The sequence below is a fragment of the Elephantulus edwardii genome, unplaced genomic scaffold (assembly GCF_000299155.1).
Source record: "Elephantulus edwardii isolate Elephantulus edwardi_28Jun2011 unplaced genomic scaffold, EleEdw1.0 scaffold00005, whole genome shotgun sequence".
Lineage (NCBI taxonomy): Eukaryota > Metazoa > Chordata > Mammalia > Macroscelidea > Macroscelididae > Elephantulus > Elephantulus edwardii.
Genome location: NW_006399755.1, coordinates 9,370,174 through 9,389,951, shown reverse-complemented (window position 1 = coordinate 9,389,951; position 19,778 = coordinate 9,370,174). Strand labels below are relative to the sequence as shown.

Genomic DNA, 19,778 nt, shown 5'->3' with positions numbered 1-19,778 from the left:
GGAGCCCCGGGCCCGCCATGGGCCGCCCCGAGCGGGGCGCGCTCCGGCCGCTAGCGATGCTGTTGCTGCTGCTGCGGCTCCAGCATCTCTCGGCGGCAGCGGCGGCGGCGGATCTGCTGCGCGGCGGCCAAGGTGCGTGCGGCGGGTCCCGGCTCTGCGCCGCCTAAACCTCCAACAAAGCGCGGCCAGGCGGGCAGGGGGAGGGGGAGAGCTGCGGCGAAGACCCCGAACCTGGGGCTGGCAGGGGACGGGGTGGGGACAGGCTTTTCACCACCTGACTATTTAATTTGCTCTCGACATTATGTACCCCCACTTCCGCACACTGTTCCCCAGGGTTGAGAATTCTGCCCTCCAGGCACTGCTCTTGGGGGACAGGCGCAGCTGGGCCTGGCCGAGAACTTTGGGGGCGGGGATCATCTATGCCTTCAAGGGGGCTGTGTTGGGGTTTAATAAGCGCGCTCCATCGCCACGATGAGCCGAGCCCGGCAGCTTCCCCGCTGACAATGCGTTTCCGGGGACCCCAGAGCTCAAGTGAAGGGGAGTGTGCTCAGGGCAGCCAGTGCTGGTGTCACGGTGAGTGTGGGTCCTCTTTGTGGTCCCTGTTAGCATGATTTCTGTGGGCCTTAGATGTGAGCAAATGTAAATGGAAGGTAAACCCCAGGAGTGTGGCACCCGACTGTAACTGTGTGCCCGGCCCCACAGTGCCCCTCCCAGCCAGCCTCCTCTCCCCGCGGCTCCAGGGTGTTGGAGGCTTCCCCAGGTTGTTTGCCGCAGCATCACCCACCCCTTTGCTCCACCGCCCTTGCAGACCCTCCTCTAAGGCTCGGGCTGCACGATGGAGAGCGCGTACCGAGCCAGTGGACCCGCCTCACGCCCTGTTCTCCCTGGTCCTTCGCACAGGGCCAGTCAAAGAGTGCGAGGAGGACCAGTTCCGGTGCCGGAACGAGCGCTGCATCCCTTCTGTGTGGAGATGCGACGAAGACGACGATTGTTCGGACAACAGTGACGAGGACGACTGCCGTGAGTGGCCGGTCGGGGCGCGCGGGCTCGGGGAGGGAGGAGGGCGAGAAGCGTGCGTGGGGAGCGCCATGCTTAGCGCACACGTGGATGCAGCCACCGCAGGGCCACTGACGCCTGGGTCCGAAGTCACCTGGGGGCCACCTCCTTCGGGGCCTGGTGACTCTTAGTGACCAAATAAGAGCAAGGGGCCCGGCGAGACCGAGTGAGGCTGTGAGTGGAACCGGAGCTGTGTACAGCGAAGAGGGCGGGCTGTGTCCAGACTGCAGGGCCGCAACTGCGGGCGGGTACGCAGCCGTCTTCTTCTCCATAAAACCAGCCTCTGGCGCTTGCACCTTCGTGGACTCCCACCTTGGCCCCACGGGGCGCGCACGTGTTTTGAAGTTCCACGCGGAAGCTTGCGGCCGCGCCACGATTCCTTTCCAGGCTTGGTTTTTCTGAATGAATGGGTTCCCCAGGGGCCCCTGATTGGTTAGGCGAGGACCACCCCATGGCCCCCAGTGGCCTAAATGGCCAATCGTGGTGCGGCCTGTATGTAAGATTCGGGCACCCAGGGCGTTGGGGGCCTGCCCTCGCCCCGCCCCGGCCACACCTCCGCGCTCTTCCCGGGGGCAGTAGGTGTGGGCGGGGCCGGAACGCCGGCGACCGTTGCTTTTATGCCGAGTCATCATGAAGACATTTTTTTGTGCCATCCTGTTGAGTAGGACTGTGCTCTTCTGCCTGTCCCGCGCTGGTGTAAATCGTAGGGTTGACCAGGAAGCGGAGAGCTAGAAGGAAGAGTTTATGTCCTGGAAGGGGCTGGAGGAGCCCGAGGCTTTACAAGAACCAGCTGCATTGGGGAGGTGGCAGACTGCCTTGGCTGAGTACCTGGGGGTAACTTTTGATGTTCCCTCGCGGTTGTGTGCATGGTTTCCGATGACTGTAACCCAAGTGGCTTAGTAGATAGTTACGACAGTGGAAGGATCGTGGTTCTGAAACAGATAAACAGGGCTTTTCAAACACCTGCCGTGTGAACAGTCCCACCTCTCTGGCCAGCACCCCATAGCTCTTTCAACCAGGCGGGGTGTGGAGATACCTGGACAAGGCACCCGTTACTCGTAAGTTCATTCCTGCCCATTCAAGCCCCATTCCCTCCCCAAGGGTGAATTTAAGTCATATGACTTAGTAGGATGGAGTTAATGCTGCCAACCCAAATGCAGTGGCTGGAATATACCAGCTGCTCTGCGGGAGAAAGATGGGAAGTATGCTGTTGTGGTTATGTGCCATCGAGTCGCCTGAGACTCATAGCAGCCCTATGTATGTACAACAGCGCTGACGCCTGCCCTGTTCTGAGTCAGTCTTACTGACTCCAGCACACCTACATTGTCCTAGTTACTATATCAATCCATCTCATCCAGGGTCTTCCTCTCCTGGCTGTCCCTCTACCCTTCTGAGCATGATGTCTTTCTCCAAGTATCAGTCCCTCCTGGCCATGTGCCCAAAAGTATGTGAGATGGAACTTCAAAATGCTAGCCTCCTAGGAGAAACTTGGTTTCACCCTCTCTAAGACAGATCTATTTGTTTTCTTGGTGGTCCATGGTATGTTCAAGACTCTTTTCTAGCACCACAACTCAAAGGCATCAATTCTTCCGTCACACTTAGTCATTGTCCAGCTCTCTGATGCATAGACGAGTAATTGCCCGGAAAACTCATTGGAGGGTCAGCTGTGGATCGGTTCTGACTCTCCAGTACTTAACAACAGTCAGAATAATGAGACCAACAAGTGTTGACTGTTCACTTGCTACATATTATGGGAAGTGCTTATTTTCATATTAGCTCCTTTGATTTTCAAAGTAGCCCTGTTGTATAGATTGAAAAACTGAAACATTAAGAGATTACCATTCCAATTAACGGAACAACTGGTTGGAAAGTGGAAAGGCACCTGACTTTCTTAATCTTGTCATGAACCTGGCTGTTTCCTCATCATTGCCACTGAAGAAAGCTATGGACAATGGTTATGCCTATATAAAATATAACTTGGAGCTGTTTGCCTTTGGCCCCTTGATGATGGGAGAGTCTCAGTCTCTCTCTCTCACCCCCCACCCCGTGAAGTTAGAACTGACTCATTATGAATCCAACCTACTCATAGCAGGTTTCAGAGGCTATAAATTGAACAGAAGGAGACTCTTTTTTTTTTTCCTGTGGAAATGGTGGTTGTTTTGAATCACCAGAAAGGCTTGGTCTTTGTATTGGCAGCACAGCTCTCCAGAACTAGGCCATCAGATCTTGGGGAAGTATGTTATTGTTATATTGTTAGATCCCAGATGACTCATAGCACCCTTTGTGTGTGTGTGTGTGTGTGTGTGTGTGTGTGTGTGTACCGTCAAATCAAATCTGACTGGTACAGGAGGAGATTGTCCCTCCTTTCCCAGCAGAGCATCTGGTGGATTCGAACCGTGCACCTCTGGGAATGTAGTTGCAGCTCCTTTCCACTAGGCCACCAGAGCTCCCCTTCATAGCACCCTTTTGAACAACAGATTTCAACTTTGTCCTGTCCTGTGCCGTCCTCATAATCTGCGACATGCTTGAGCCCATTATTACAGTCCCTGTGTCAGCCCTCTACCTTTCTTAGCTTACTGTCTTTTTCTCCAAGGACTGGCCGCTCTTCATAACAAGCCAAATTATGTGAGATAAAGTTTCACCATCCTTACCTTTAAGGATCATGCTAGTTGCACTTTCTCCAAGACAGGCTAATTTATTCTTTTGATAGTCAGAATGATATTAAGTATTCCCCAACACCACATTTCAAAGGCATCAATGATTCTTCCATCATCTTTATTCATTGTCCAACTTTCAGATGAATAGGAAGCAATTAAAAAGACCATGTCTTGGATCAGGCACCTGAAAAACCCCAATTAACCCAGCACAATTGAGTTGATAGCATTTTATTACTCCATAGAGTCAGGAAGTGTGAGGATGGCACAGGATAGAACAGTATGAGTTTTACTAGACTCAATGGCAGCTAACAACAACAACTCCATGGAATAATCTTATGCTTTAAAGATGGGCACTTTTTTTAACAAGAGGACATTGCCCTTCTTTCTTTCGAGGAGCAGCTAGTGGATTCAAACTGCTAACCTTCTGCATAGCAGTTCAACCTGTGCTCTATGCCACCAGAGATCCTTACAGAGAATGAGGCAGGGGAACTAAGAAACTGTGCTCTTGGGCTGGCTTTACACCTTATTTCCTTGGGTCTTTCTATCAACAGTCTTATGAAGGTGGCTGTGAAGAGGAGAAGCTTTTGTTGCCATCCCATTTTATAGATAAGGATGCTGGCTGAGAAAAGTTGAATGAGTTGGTCCAAGGTCACACAGCTTAGAATAGCAGAATAGCAGGCTTGGTCAGGGTCTTGTGCCTGCTTCCTGCATGCAAGCGCCTTGAGTGTGCTGAGGCTAGGATCTGTGTGGGAGGATCCAGAGGCTGAAACGTTGCTTCCCCCAGTGCTGAACCAGCTGCCTTTCATTCTCTCATGAGGTCTTGGGCAAGCTGCAGGAGTGAAGGGGTGGGTGGTTGAGGTGACCCAGGTGGGATCTTACACGTGCCAATGGCCTCTCTGGGCTTCTGCTTTGCTTTTGAGGTAGACAGGGTGGAATCACAGAGAAGGATGCCGAGTACTTGGAGTGGAAAAAGGAAAGGGCTTTGATGTTAGTTGCCATCAAATTGACTTTGACTCAGTTTGGTGACCACATATGTGCAGAGTGGAATGTTATTGTTGTTATTAGATGCTGTTGAATCCTCTATTACTCATAGCAATCCTGTGTGCCACACGTCTGGACTTTGCTCTACCCTGCACCGTCCTGGCATGCTCAAGACCACTATAGTCACTTTATCAGCCCAGATCATTGAGGACCTTTGCTAGCCCTCTGCCTTTCTCTCTCCAAGGACTGGTTTTTCCTAAAAATATAGCCCAAGGGAGGTGAAGTTTCATCATCCCTGCCCCAAAGGAGCATTAAGCTTACGTCCCCAAGCGTCTCTGGGCAGGTTAGAACCACCAACCACAGGTACCCAAGTGCTTAACTGTTTGTACCAACCAAGGACTTCTTTGCTGATAGTACTGAGAATAAGTTGCAAACCACTTCACTTTTCTGAGTTTTTGTTTCCTCATCTGGCCAGATGGGAGTAGCTTTCCCGTCACCATAGGCTGTATCTGTAGAAAGTCTTCAATCAGGGCTGGTGAAGAGGAGGACATTGAATTTGATTAACTCACACCTCTGTGGTCTTAGAGACTCCTAATAGCCTCAGAAGGAAATCTTAAAGTGGCAATGGGTGACTGGATTGAGGCCAGGCATGCAAAGATGTTTTTCCTCCCCCCTTCCCTCCTTTCCATTCATGCTGGGGACCTCCCTCATTCTGGGCCACCTTCTTGGAATTTCTTTTAACTGCTCTGGTGGCTTAGTGGTAAGAAATTGCCTTGCCAACCTAAAAGCTTGTAGTTCAGATCCACCACCAACTCCTTGGAAGAAAGATAGGCAGTCTCTTCACATGTGAAATACTGCCTCTAAAGACCCCTTAAGGGGGCAGTCAGGTAGGAGTTCCTTCCACTTGACGGTACATAACAACAACAACCTGTTAAAGCTATTGATTCCCGTTTGCTTCACACCATTCCACTCCTTTCAGCATCCCACCCCCTCCTACTTCTGTCCTCGCCTTGATACTCCTGCCCCATTGGAAAAGATCTGAATCACCCCAGGTCTATACCCCTAGGGAACTGAAAAAATGGCTAATATAATTTATAAGTGAGATCTGAGTGAGGCAAAAATGAGTTATGCTCTCAAAGGGACCATGATAGAGCTGATAAATATGGACAGATGATGAAGGCTGGAGGAAGGGACCTTTCAAGTTGAATCCAAGGAAGACTTCCTGGAAGAGGAGGCTGCTGAGCAAGGTCTTGAAAGATGATAATACCATTCTTTCAAAGCTTGCCATTTAAAAATAGGTGGCATGTTGTTACTGTCAGTAACTCATGGTGAACAGAGCAAAACTGGTCACTGGAATGTTTTTTAATTGTAATCTTGGCATAAGTAGATCATCCAGCCTTTTTGTCTAAAGTATCACAAGGCTGAGGAGTGGAGGTGTTGAACTGTCAACTCTTAGGTTAGCCGTTGAGTACAAACTGTGCACCAGCTAGAGACCTAAACTGTCCACATTTTTACTGGGGAAAAACTGAGTCTCAGAGAGGTGAAGCACACAAAATTCTTTGGAATTTAAACCAGGTTAATGTGAGCTAGTCCTTGGAAAGGGACATTATGCTTAGAAAAGCAGAGGGCCAGGGAAAGAGAAGACGACCCTCAACCAGATGGACTGCAGCAGTGGGCTCAAATTTATCAGAGATGATGAAGATGGCACAGGATAGGACAGGGTTCAGAGCTGTTGTTCCTAGGGTCACTATGAGTCAACCTGAGGGCACATAACAACAAACAACTTAACACAACCTAGCCTGCCCTACCGTCCCTTCCTTAAGCAGTTGCTGTTCAGTTGACCCCATCTCATGCCACTCCTCAGTATGCCAGAGTAGAGCTGTACTCCAGAGGGTTTCCAATGGCCGATTTTTCCAAAGCAGATCACCAGACATTTCTTGTGATGTACCTGTGGGTGGACTGGAACAGACCACCTTCCAGTAGGCTGCGAATGTGTTAACTGCACCATGCAGGGACTTCAAGACTCAAATGAAAGCCTTCTAAATTCTAATAATCCTCCCTGTGGATGGAACTTGGCCCTTTGGAGACATGGCATTGCTGGCAGAATGGGGAAGAGGAAGGGTCATGGGGCTTCAGTTGTCAGCTCAAAGGACCTTCAAAGTGGAGGAAGGGGCTGGAAGCGGAGAGCCAGGCCCGTGGAAACCCGGGGAGTGGCCTAGCCAGGGGAAGTGGGGTGGGATTCCTGGCTGTGGACCTGAGTCACGTAGACCAGCTGGCCCTTGGACTCAGTTTCCTGTTGTTTCCCAGTCTGGGGACAGAGGTTCTTGTCTCTGGCCAGCTTTTATGCTCAGAGCACCAACAACAACACTTACTGAGCCCTTGTTATGGGGCCAGCACTGTGCTCAGAATTCTGAGTATCATCTAACCTTCTGCTGGTCTTTAAACTAGAGTAAACTGGAAGCACCTGCTTCCCCATTTTACAAGGTCAAGAACTGAGACTGAGGGGTCAAGTACATGGCCCAGGGGCATGGGATTTTCAAGTGAAATTGCTCAAGTGAGAGTGCCTGCAACCTAACCTTGGAATGTGTGATGTCTCAAACGCTGGCTGATGACCTTGGGCAAGTTCCCTCTGTTTCCATTTCCCCATCTTGAAATGATGGCTCAAGGCTTCAGCCCCGTGCTGCCCGAGCTCTTGGAAGACTTCAGTGCACCTGTCTGTGGACCGCTGGGTAGACTTGGGCTACTGTGTTGTGTTGGATATCTCTTTTCCCTGTTGAGGCCTCTTAGAAATCCTGTTTTTTTCGCAGCCTCCATTGCCCCTCCACCCAGGTTTAATAAAGAGCCGCCTCAGCGAGGTCTCCCATGGCTAAGAGTTCATTAGTTGGACAAGGCTGGGCTGCAGGCTTAAGAAGCCCTGCTGGGAAGCAGCCTTGTAAATAATTAAAGCTCGACCCAGCTCCTGGCTGGCTTGGTGCTGTTTTTGGCCTTCAGTGTGCCGCCTGAGCTCAGCGCAGTCATCACACAGCAGACACCAGGCCCAGCTTCATCTCCTTCCTCTGCAAAGTCATGGGACAGAAAGCACTGCTTCTCTTCATCTATCAGGGCAACTGTCCCATTCATAATCCTGCTGGGACTCTCACATGCCCATAGGATAAAGTCTGAGCTTGGATTCATCCCACTTTGGCCCTCTGTGACCAACTCCTGTTGCCCAATCATGCCTCTTCCTGGGATACTGAGACATCACACAGCTGTTAGCTTCTAACATACTTCTGACCTTACAGTGAGAAGGTGCTTCGCACCTTCAGGCATTTTCATCCATGTTCCATCTACCTGGAACTCTGCTTCCTTATCTGGCTACCTTTTTATTGTAAGATTTCAGGACAGGTGTCTCCTCCAGGAAGTCTTCTGTCCTCTAACCCAAAATACAGGAATCGAGAGAGAACTTAGGGACCCATGTGGAAATCATAACCCAATAGGGCTAAACGCAACTGGTTTTATGTCCTGGTTTACAACCTTGGGGACGATAATAGTCCCTCTTTCCCAGGGCTACTGTCCGGACTAAATAAGATAGTGTCTGATAAGCAGTAAATGTTCCATGAATGGCAGTAAATGCACAGAAGTCACCAGGCACCTGTCTTAGAGGAACTCTTCTGGTCTACGTCTCTGCCTCCATCTGCTTGATAAATGGAAAGGAAGAAGCAATAGCTGATGCTTGCCTCCACTAGAGCTTTGCCTGGCCACAGTGGAGGTAGTCCTAGTGCCATTCAATTTGTGGTGGCTCTGGGGGTGGCAGAGAGGGGCTTAGGGAGGGGCTGGGGGGGTGCTGAAATGGGCCAAGCAGGCCTACTTGGTTTCAGGCTGTGACCCTGGGAGGGGTCAAGGTAGCTGGCTTCCTTTGAGCTTTGTGGTTCTTGTCCTGAAGGCTGTTTCTGTCCTGCCCAGCCTTTCAGCTTCTTTCCTCCTGGCATGTCTTGGGAGGACAGGAGGCCCAGCAGGGTCCAGGCTTCCCTTTGCTCTGGATCCAGGTCTGTACTCCTGGAACTGTCTCAGCAGGGCTCAGGGGTGTTCTCTGAAGGAAAGTGCTCCCTCTGGAAGTCCCCTCCACAATCCTTCCTCAGGCCTCCTGCCCCCACCTGCAGTGCCGCTAGGTCCTGGAGCTGATTGCACCTCCCTCCCCTATTGTCTGCTAGAGGCTAACTTGACAGCTTTCTCCCCTTGGGAAAATGTCAGTTCAGAGCAGGGGAAGCCTCCAGAGAGAGAGAGGAGAGTGAGAACAGAGAGGGCAGATGGAGCAGGTGTATGCCTGCACTCTTCCATGGAGAGACATAGCCCAGTCAATGAACCCTCTCCTGGAGGCCAGTCCTGGGGCCTGTGGGATGTGCATGGAGCTCTGTGCTGGAGCCTGTGGAGCTGGATCCTGGGACCCCAGTCTTAAGCAGCGTTGGTAACTCTTGTCCCGTGAATCCCACATAACCAAATTTTGGCTACACTTGTCCATGAATCCCATGTAACCAGATCAGCCAAGCCTTTGAAGGCTTGACCGAGATTCCATCTCTCCCAAGTCACTTCCCCTGTCCCCTCAGCTCCAGCCCCTGAGCTCCCATAATATCCCCAGTGCTTCCTTGTCTCAGCTCCTTCATCTCTGCCAGTCTCTTGCTGGGTAGTGAGATGTCTACAGGAAGTGATTCTCCTGAGGAAATTGCTAATAACAGATATTGGCTGCTTACTGCATGCCTGGCACCATGCTGGGCAATTTGCACGTAATAGCTTTGTTACTCTGAGAAAGCCTTTTGTTTGTTATTCCCATGTTAAAAATGAAGAAACTGAGGCTCAGGTTGATGTTGGGTAGATGTGGGAGGTTCAGCAGCTCATGGGAAGGGTCTGCCCATTGCCCCGTCCTGAGGGTTTCTGAAGCTGGAAAATGGGTCTGGGATTTCTTAGGGACAAGTCAGGCCCTCTTGATTATATCTGGGTCCCCCAAAACAAGACAAGTCTCCTCAGCCCTGATTGAGCTGCTATGTACCATGATCATTCTGACCTCTGAGTCCTTGGTGGGTTCTAGCCTAGAGACCTCAAGCTGAGAAAGCTGGACCTGGCCACTTGGGACACAGAGCCCAGTGTATGCTCTGGTGACTGGCAGAGCCACTTAACATAGCCACGGCTATAAGGGCCCTGAGTCCATCGCATGACCCCTCACTGCACCCTCATACCTGCTCCTTGAGAGTTGGGGTTCCACAGACCTCAGCCTCCATGGGGTGGGCTGACCTCATGGTCAGTCTAAGGGGACCATGGAACCATGTCATGCCCCTGTGGTCACTGGTCTTCAGGCACCACAGGGGACATTATCCCTGCCTCTCAGGAAGACAGTTGTCTCACACACACCAGTTACGATCACAGTGTGGTGGTTTCCAGCTTATACCTCACAGGAAGGCAGGTAGTGCAGGGGCTGACTAGCCAGTTAACCAGATGCCACTGCATCTCAGCTTGAACTCCCCTGTGTCAGAGTCGAACTGTGCTCCTTAGAGTCTTCAGTAATTTTCAGAAGTAGATCACTAGGACTTTCTTCCAAGGTGCCTCTGGGTACACGCAAATCTAAGCTTTCCATTGAGTGCGTTTGTTGCACCATTTTTAATAAGAAATTCAGACAATACAAAAAGTGGAAACAAAGGTAACAGTAGCCCATGGATAGAACCCCATCACCTTCCTGAGGTTTTTTTCTCTGCATGTGAGCTGGTATACATAAGCAGCTTTTTAAAATAAAGTAAAAAAATTATGTTATGGCACTTGATTTCTCCCCATATCCGTGTCAATAACAGTAGATTTGTTCGGTTGTTTTAAAGTGCTTGTTAATAGGAATTTTCTATTACTTAATACTTTGTTCTCCTATTGGTGGATGTGTGTTTAGGTTGTTGGCATTTCCCCTCCCCGCCCCCCATTCTATGCATTGCTGGGGTGTACATCATCTATCACTTCTTTGCATATTTGCCTGATTTTATTTCCTTAAAATAAATTCCTCGGACCAAGATTGCTAAGCTTGTGCATTCTCATCATTGAATGTTGCTCTCCACAGGAGATGTTTTCCCACCTCACCCAATCAAAACTCACTGCCACTGAGTTACTCCTGACTCATCGCAAGCCTACCCAACTGCTCCATAAAGTTTCTAAGGCTGTAATCTTTACAGGAGCCAACTCACATTGTGCTCCCTCGGAGCTACTAGTGGGTTCAAACTGCTGACCTTGTGTGGTTAGCAGCCAGCAGTTTAGCCTCTGTATCTCCAGTACTGCCTCCCACCTCACAAGATGCCATATGAGTCCCTTGCAGCCCCACCTCTCAGCGGGGCAGGCAGGGCCAGGACCTCAGCCTTCCCTGAGCACAGGGTCACTGTGTCCCAGTGCCGTGGAGCAGACAAAGTAGCCAGATCCAGGCTACACGAGGCAAGGAGAAAGGACAATTATATTCTGGTCTCAGCACAAGGACTCCCTACCCCCACCAAGATCCTTTGTTCTTCTCAGGATATTTGTTGACTCTGTCTCCCATGGAAAGTTGAAATAACTGTTCCATGTGTGCCCCTAAATTGCTGTGCAGCCCTGAACAAGTGATTCACCCTCTCTGAACTCCATTCCCCTTCCACCCATTGGTACTTTCTCTCAAGACCTGCAGAGCAGCCAGTGCTCCGAGCAACATATATTCCTTCTGGAGCTGGCCTTGAGGGTGAGGACCTGTGGCCCTTGAAGACCCTTCATAGTCTGCCTGGTGAGCCTGGGGGCTAGAGAGCATCTGGGCTGGGGGGGTTGGATTCTGAGCAGACCGACTAGATTTATAAGATCCATTTCCAAAACTCTGAGACCAAAACTTGGGGGTCTCCTTTCCCCTCCGGCCATGACTTGGTTGGACAACCATCGAGAAGTTAGGAGTCAAGACCACCGACCCTATGACCCACTAGCTGGAGGATTTGGGTCTGGGACTTAAATTCCGAGTTTTAGATTCTTTTTCTATGAAATGAGGATGAGTCTACCTCATGGGAGACTGTGCTCCTCTGCTCAGACCATAGCCCAGAAAATGCACATTCCCAGGCCCGTGACTCCTGGCTGGGGAGCTGTGAATAGAAGGGACCATCGGCAGCGTTTCTCTTCCTCTACAAAGGACACGACAAGCAGGCAGCTGCTGACACAGCAGCAGGAGAGATTTAGGTCAGCTGGCCAGTTGGGAGGCTTTGGCTGCCTGGGAGAACCACAGTCTCTTGGACTTGGAAGGGACTGTAGGAATCATCTAATCCGGCTCCCATCTGTATTGGGGACCCCAGGGTGGTAGGTTTCCGGTGGTCTTGGGGAGCTGACTAAGCAGAGATAGCCTAGGAGAGCTGTTTAGTTATCCAGGAATGGCCTTGGGTCACTGCTGGGACCATGTTAACCTCTGAGAGTTGGCAGCTGACTCTGCATCAGGCCTAGATTAAGCTGCTCCAGTGAATAGTGGTGGACTTTCCTGGTGGCTGGAACCCAGGGACATTCAGGCCAGCACCTCTCCTTCACTTTCTAGGCTACTGGACTGATGTCTGCTGCCCTGTAATCCCTCTCATGGCCTTGTGCACGAGTGCATGCATGTGTATATGGGTGTGTATACGTGCAAAGAGGGTGTGTATACATATGTGGAGGGGGGTGTGTACGTGAGGGAGGCATGTGTATTTTTGAGGAGTAAGTGTGTATACATGAGGAGGGCATATGAGGAGGAGGGGTATGTACATGTGATGAGGGGTTATGTATACATGTGGGTAGGAGGTGCGTACACATGAGGGAAGGTTGTGTGTTTTTGAGGACTCTGTGTATAAATGAGGAGGAGGTGTGAGAAGGAGATATGAGGAGGGGATGTGTACCAGGCAGGAGGCAACTTCGCTGGACACACAGAGGCTGCTGGGCCAAGGTGACAGTCTTCCTCCCACGCCCTGCCAAGGCAGCAGGAGTCAAGGCCAGAAAGCCCCCACTGGGCTGTTTGTGTGGAGAATTATTGTAGCTGGAGAGGTGCCAGCAATGTCTGTTCCCAGCCTGCCCCCTGCCACGGCAGCCACTCCTCCCCAGGCCACAGCCTCAGCGTGCTGTTGGCCCCACCTGCCCCCACCCAGAGGGCTGGGGGCTTACAAATGACTGAAAGCCAGGCACCAGAGGACCTCAGCTCTGTTGAATGGCCTTGGACAGTTTCCTGCCCCCCTCAAGATTTCTGCTCATTGGGACCTGCTCCTCCAAGCCTCTGGCAGCCCCAATTCTTAAGATTCGTTTCCCCTGAGACTCAGAGCATTCACAGGAACTAGAGTCCACCCATGGCCAAGCCCCAGGTATGACCAAGAAACTGGCCCCTGCTCCCCAAGGCCTAGGGAGACCAGGGCTGGGAGCAGGGGCCAGGAGCCATCAGCTGCAAACTCGCAGGGCTCCCAGAGCTGAGCGCTGCCACGACCCCCCCCACAGGAGACCCGGCCTAAATCTTCTGCATGAAACTGGAACCAGTTGTTTATGAGAAGAACCCACCTCCAGCAGGGTTTTTTTGTTTTTGTTTTTTGCTTGTTTTATTTTTTTAGCTGAGCTCTAACTGGGCCTATTATTTTTTAAATATCACTGAAAGCAGACTTTCTTTTAGCTGTTTGTGACTCTCTGCTCACCCTCTCCTCTTCCCTCACCCCTCCTTGCCCTCTGCCAAGTGGTACAGGGCCTGACCTTTCCAGTGTCAGCCAGACCTGGGTTCCAATTGTATTTCTTTCTAGTTGGAAGGTCTAGATAGGTCTCTTGAATGTAAATCCCAGATCCTCTCTCTGAATAATATGAGTATTATTTATTACTAGTAGTATTAGCATTTAGTATTTATTAAATAATCACTAGCCCAGGTGAAGTATCTGAAACTTTACCGGCCCAGTGAACTGGGTACCCCTGGGTCAATCAGTTCTTACTACAGTATTGCACTGGATCAACCAGAACAGAAGTCCACCTTCTGTGTGGTTTAAGCCCCTGGTCCTTGTGCCACAAACTCCCCCAAATGTTTGCCCCTCCTCCCTGGCATTAGGCCTCCTCTGCCCTGGAGATTGTGTGCTGATTTCTCCCCTCTGGGAGCAGATCTCATCTTTGGGGCTGTTGTTAGGTGCTGTTGTACTTCCTTCTCCTGGTGGCTGTCTTATAACTCACCACCCACTGAATTTTCTGAGGCTAAATCGCACAAGAGGAGATGCTCATCACCAGAGGTACACAACCTTGGGGTTAGTTGCACAGCTCACTGTGGACTGTGCCACCAGAGCGCTCTATTGTTGTTAGGTACTGTTAAGTAATTTCTGACAGATAGTGTCACCGCCTTGAGCCCCTGCCTCACCTGTAAAACTCACTCATTCGCTCATCACTGTCAAGTGGGAACCGATTCATAGCTGACTCTCCAGCAGGTTTTCAGAGGCTGTAAAGAGTACAAGAGAAGATTGCCCATTATTCGTGGATCAACTGGTGGATTTGAACCAACCACTTTTGGGTTGGCAATGCAATGCCTTATCCTTTAGGGGGAAAGGTGCCTTCAATTCCGAGCTCACAAGATGACTGGAGGATTCCGTTAATTCTTGGACAACGAGCAAGAGCTAGTGTCTGGCTTGTGTTTAGTGCTCAATGAAAATTTGGTTAGGCTTATTTTATGAGACCCTGGATGGTGCACACTTTAACTACTAACCTAAAGGTTGGTGGCTTGAACCTTTCCAGAAGTACCTTGGAAGAAAGGCCTGGTGATCAGCTATCAAAAAGTCACAGCTTTGAAAACCTTATGGGACAATTCTGCTGGGCCCATGTGGAATCACCATGAGTTGAAACCCACTCAAGGGCAACTGGCTTACTTGTTTTCACCTCTTTTTCTGAACTTCCATCTTCTGTCTGTCCCTGCTTACATGTAGTGGGAGCTTCTGGAAGCCCCCAGAAAGGCTCATTTGTCCCCCTTTTTCTCTCCTGTGGCCCCGGGCCATCATTGTCCCAGTTTAATTAGGGAGTGTCCTTCCAGGGACCTCATTAGGAAATTAGCTCAGAGCCTCAGGGAACTCCTGGAGGAGTGAGTGGGGTGCAAGAGGTGCAAGAGCACTGTGCTTGCACAGCTGGTCCTATGCCTACCGTGCGCCCCAGAAAGACAAGGGAGGAGGTGTTTGGTCCCTCAGAGGGGAGGACACAGATCAGGAAAACAGAGCAGGGCAGCCCGGCTGAGGGACTGACCCACCTCCTTCCCTCGCTCTCACCTTTCCACCTTGCTTGGTCTCACCCTGCGCACAGGACAGAGGGGACTGAGAGAAGAAGTGGCTCTTGTTCTGTTCCTTTTGCCTCTAGTGTCCATTGTCCAGGCCTGGCACAGCGTGGACCCACTGGACATATTGAGTGAATGGATGAGTGAGCTGTGGCTCTCAGGGCTGGAGTAACATTCTCTCTTGGTCACTGCGGCCTCCTCACCTTCTGCCTCTTGGAGAAGTCCCTCAGTAGGCCCGAGTGGTGGGGTGGGAGTGTCCCCGGGTACTACAGCCTGTCCTACCAAGCCCATTTCATGTGACTCTCTTGTGTACTCTGATCTTAGCTGTTTCTGAGCTTCCACACACAGACACTGCCCCACCTCAAGCATGCTCAGTCTTCTCTCCAACTGGGTTCTCGCCCCAGCCCCGGGGGTCAGGGAGACTTTGCCCGAGACGAGATGATATGCTGTGTGGCCTCGGGGAAGGCCATCCCTTGGCTGGCCCCACATGGGAGCTGTTAGAATGCAACTCCATGTGCCTCCTAGAACCACAGCTCACCTCCCTGCGAAGATAGATGTGACCGTGCCTCGAGAAAGGTGGCTTTGTTATGGACAGCTTAGTCTCCTGTTCACCACAAGACAAGCAGAGCCCAGCTCTTTCAGTGACTAGGGCACTCTTCTGAATGACCTCTTCTGCCCCTTGTGCCAGTCCGCAGGCACCTCCTGGCCTGAGACCCAGGCAGACACCTGGGAGCACACATGACCCCTTGCCTGACCCCTTACCTCTCATGGTGACCAAGTCCTTCAATTCCTCTCCTGCCCACTGCCGGTTCAGGACCTGTCCCCACCCCGCTCTCACATCCTATCCTTGCTGACAGGGAGTGACTGCAGTCTGTATCTTTACTCTCCTGCCTGCAGCGCTTTCCCTGCTCTGCAGTCAGGTGCTTCTGAGGGTACAGGGCCATGTTGATCCTTTGCTCGGATCATTCCCAATGACATAGCATTCCTATCTCCTCTAGGATCAAGCCTTCTAGATGGGCATCAGGAGCCTTCAGGACCTAATGCACACCTGTCCCCTTTCCAGCACTGTGTCTCACTGTCCTCCTTACCCCATAAACCCCAAGAATCCACCCTCCACCCCTCACAAGATGAGATGCCCCAGGAGCATCACTGTTCCACTCCATCCCTCTTTCACTTCGCCTGGAAGGCCCAGGAAGACTCCTGGCACTCTCCGCCCATCCTCCAGTGGGTCAGGTCTCCTTGTGTTTTCCTCCATCTCTGTCCTTGTCTATACCATCTGAATAAGAGTCTATGGTTGGCCCCAGACCTCAAGGATTATTAGGAAGGCAGTATCGGATGAGGCAGGCTGGCCTGGCCAGGGTGTATGCAAGAAGGACGGCAGGAAGGGGAGAGGGAATGCCATGCTTGAGCTCTCCCTTCATAGAGCCCACACCCCTCAGTTTCCCTGCCACGTGCTGCAAGTGCCCAGCATGGGCATCTCTGCTCTAGGACCCCCAGCGAAGAGGCCAGATGTGGACTAGAGTTTTGAACCCCAGCTGTAGTGTTCATGTGGCGTATGCCAGATGTCCTGCCAGGACTTGGGGAGGATCTCTAAATGGATCCCTTGTATGTGCTGACCACTCACTCAGTGTGTGACCTGAGACAGGCTCCATCCCTGACTGCAGACCTCAACTTCCTTGCTGTGAAGGGTGCGGAGGACTGGAGACTCCCTCCTCCATTACTGTGGGCACAGTTTTGCAATCAGCACTTGTCCAGCTGTGGCTGGGGTCAGATTAGCCTTGCAGTGTCCTGAGACTACAGTTAGACCAGAACTTCCTGTCTACCAGTCTCTGGAGCCCTGGACCAAGCTGACACGGGTGGGGTAAGCAGAGGCTTCACTCTCACACCCACCTCATTTGCCAAGTGCTTCCCTACACATGAGATGACCAGCTTGTCCTGGTTTTCTCGGAACTGTCCTGGTTTTCAAATTAAAAGTCCACCATCCCAGGAGCCCCATTAGTCCCTGAGCAAACCAAGATGACAGCTACTCAACCTGCACATAGCAAACCCTGGCCTCTGCCCAGCAGCCCTGCAACCTTGGTGCTGTGAGCTCTGATCTGACTGGGGAGGCTCATAATTTAAAGATTTTTATTTCTTCCTATGTTTTGGGACCATACAAGGGAGATGTAAAGCCTCTTGAAAGGTTGGGAAGAGCCAGAACTGAGCCTCTTCGGTGGGAGTGTAGTGTGGACCAGGCCAATGGGACTGATCGGCTATTGCAGACCTACTCCTCACACAGCAGTTTCCCCATCAGTGTGCTCCCTTATGCATGTATTGCAAAAATCATAACTTCCATGGCTCTTTCTTGAGCTCCTACTTGAGTTTTTACTCTTCAAGGCATTTTTCTGTCTATTCATGTATAGTTCTGGCTACTCCCAAGGGGTCAGTGCTGAGCTCTTTATTTCAGGAGGAAACGGGGGGCATTGGCCCTTTTCCTTGTCCAGGGCTCTGCGATTTACAAAGAAAGGCCTTTCCGTGCTTTGTTGCCAATGTTATGTAACCTGTGGGAGGTGAGCCCAGCAGGAATTATTTCACCACTTGGGCAAGTGGGGAAACTGAGCCCATAGCACTCTGACTTCCTAAGAGATGGGAGAGAGGCAGGGGTTGAATTCGGTGTGTAGCAGGGCTGTGGTTGTGTGTGTGCTGGTGTAAACGGGGATCCCTGGCTGTTCTCCTCCTCACTCCCACTCTGGTGATGTCTTCATCAGAAAGAAAAGATGGAGACAGATGGAGGAAAAGGAGAGACAGAGCTGGGGGGAGCCTGATGTGGGGTTGGGGGAGAGAGCTGGGGAGGCAGGAGGGGGAGGGGTGCAAGCAGCGTCCCTACTTCCTCTTGTGGTTCTCACAGTCTGTCTGCACCGATTCCTGACAGATGGAGGGAAGGGGCGAGCTGGTGCCAAGAGGCTGTCACCGCAGGCGGGCAGAGTTGGGGGAAGGGTGCTTTGTGGCCGGGGTTTGTATGGGGGGGTGGCAGCAGCTGGTGGTCTGTCTGCTGGGCCTCCTTGGGGCCTGCTGCCCGGGAACTGTGAAGGGGGCGGGAGGAGATGCAGAGAAGGAGAGTGGGCAAGGGGTAAGCCTACCACCTGCCTGCGACTGGTGACCTTCTCTTATAGAGATACCCACTCTCTTTCTTCATACTCTGCTGTCACACAGCCCTCCTGCAGGGTGGCCCCAAGGACACCTCTTGTGCTCCCCTCACTTGGCTATCAGGCTTACTAGAGGTCTTGAGGTCAGGCCCAGAGCTGTGGTACTACCTCAGTCACCATTAGGGTGGACCAGAGCAGGGACAGCAGGCAGAGCCCAGGCACAGGAATGACCCTGGAATTTCCTGTGGTGTCAGAGGCTCAGAGCAGGAGGGGGAATGGGCCTCTTGTCTGGCAGGTATGAGCTCCATCCACCTTGAACCGCCCTAAGTGTTTTTCAGGCCTCCCTATTGGCCAGCAGCGTTCTGCTTTTCCTCTGGGCTCTGACACTGCTTCATGGGGTGGTGGACAAGACTTGGGTCCATTTGGCACCTTCTATGTCTTTGGTCTCCTTAGAGTTTGGCCTGCTGCAGGTGAGATTGGATCTTTGACTCTCTTTCTCATCTAGTGCTGAACACAAGGCCTGAGCACCTGGAGAAACCTGTGAGTCTTTATGGAATGAATTAAACCTTTAATAACTCCCAGCATGGAGAGCCCATTCCTTTATAAGGCATTTCTTTTTCCCTTGAGGTAAAAAATAAGTTCTTTCTGATTCTCAGAGTCCCTGTGGGTCCCAGCCCTGTTCAGGGGCTGCACAGGAACCCTACTCCTTTGGCTGATCCTCCTGCCTCAGAGCGGCCCTGAGGGGCCCTGAGACACCCTGAGACTACCCACCTCCTCAGCCACTCCTAATGGGCCTAGGTCTCCACTGCATATCCTAAACTCTCACCCTGCCAGACAGCTTCTTATTCAGTCCTCGCGTTAGCCCCATAAAGCAGGTGTCATTTTTATCCTCATTTTACAGAGGAAATAGATGACGTAGGAGGTTGTTGTTGTTATTGTGAGGTGCTGCCGGGTCAAATGTTGTGTACTGTCAAGTCAGAACCTACCCATAGCTGATCCTCTAGCAAGTTTTCAGAGGCAGTTATTGCATGGGAGGAGATTGTCCAACCTTCTACTGCAGTCGGGTCTACTATCACCTATAAAGACCCTATAATGGAGCTCTGATGGCCTAGTGGCAAGAGACTGTGTTGCAATCCCAAAGGTGTGCTGTTTGAATCCACCAGATGCTCCGCTATAGAAGGAGGGGCAATCTCCTGTGCCAGCTGGATCCGATACGGCGGTACGCAACAAGAAAGGGGGGGGCAATAAATAACATCTGAACCTTTCTCTATCCTGCGTCCGCCTCACCATCTCTGATATACCGTTCAGCCCATCATTAGTCACTGGGTAAATCAATGTTGTTGAGGATCTTCCCTACCTTTTCCCAGTCTAATATCTTTTTTCAGATTGCTTCCTCTTGACAAAATGCCTAAAGTATATGAGATGAAGTTTCAATCTCTTTGCCTCTAAGCAGCATCCAAATCACACTGTTACCAAGACAAACATGTTTGTTCTTATGGCAGTCTGTGGGCTCTTCAGGACTCTTCCCCAACACCACAGTTCAAAGGCATCAATTCTTCTGTCATTCTTATTCATTGTCCAACTTGCAGATGCATAGGAAGCAATTGACCATACCATGACTGGGATCAGACACACACACACACACACACACACACACACACACATTCTGGGATCACACACACACACACACACACACACACACACACACACACACAT

At 51.3% G+C, this 19,778-nt stretch overlaps 1 protein-coding gene across 5 annotated transcripts in view; it reads left to right on the top strand.

The window, feature by feature from the left end:
- The first annotated feature begins 6 nt into the window (after window positions 1-6).
- Window positions 7-19,778, top strand: part of LRP8 (low density lipoprotein receptor-related protein 8, apolipoprotein e receptor) — a 91,947-nt gene continuing 72,175 nt past the window's right edge. For 4 of the 5 annotated variants that reach the window (XM_006879699.1, XM_006879700.1, XM_006879697.1 and 1 more), the window contains exons 1-2: window positions 7-132; window positions 901-1,020. In XM_006879699.1, the coding sequence (XP_006879761.1) occupies window positions 18-132; window positions 901-1,020 (235 nt within the window). In that variant the 5' untranslated portion in view covers window positions 7-17. The remainder of the gene's footprint in view (window positions 133-900; window positions 1,021-19,778) is intronic. The other variant, XM_006879698.1, reaches the window with a different exon arrangement.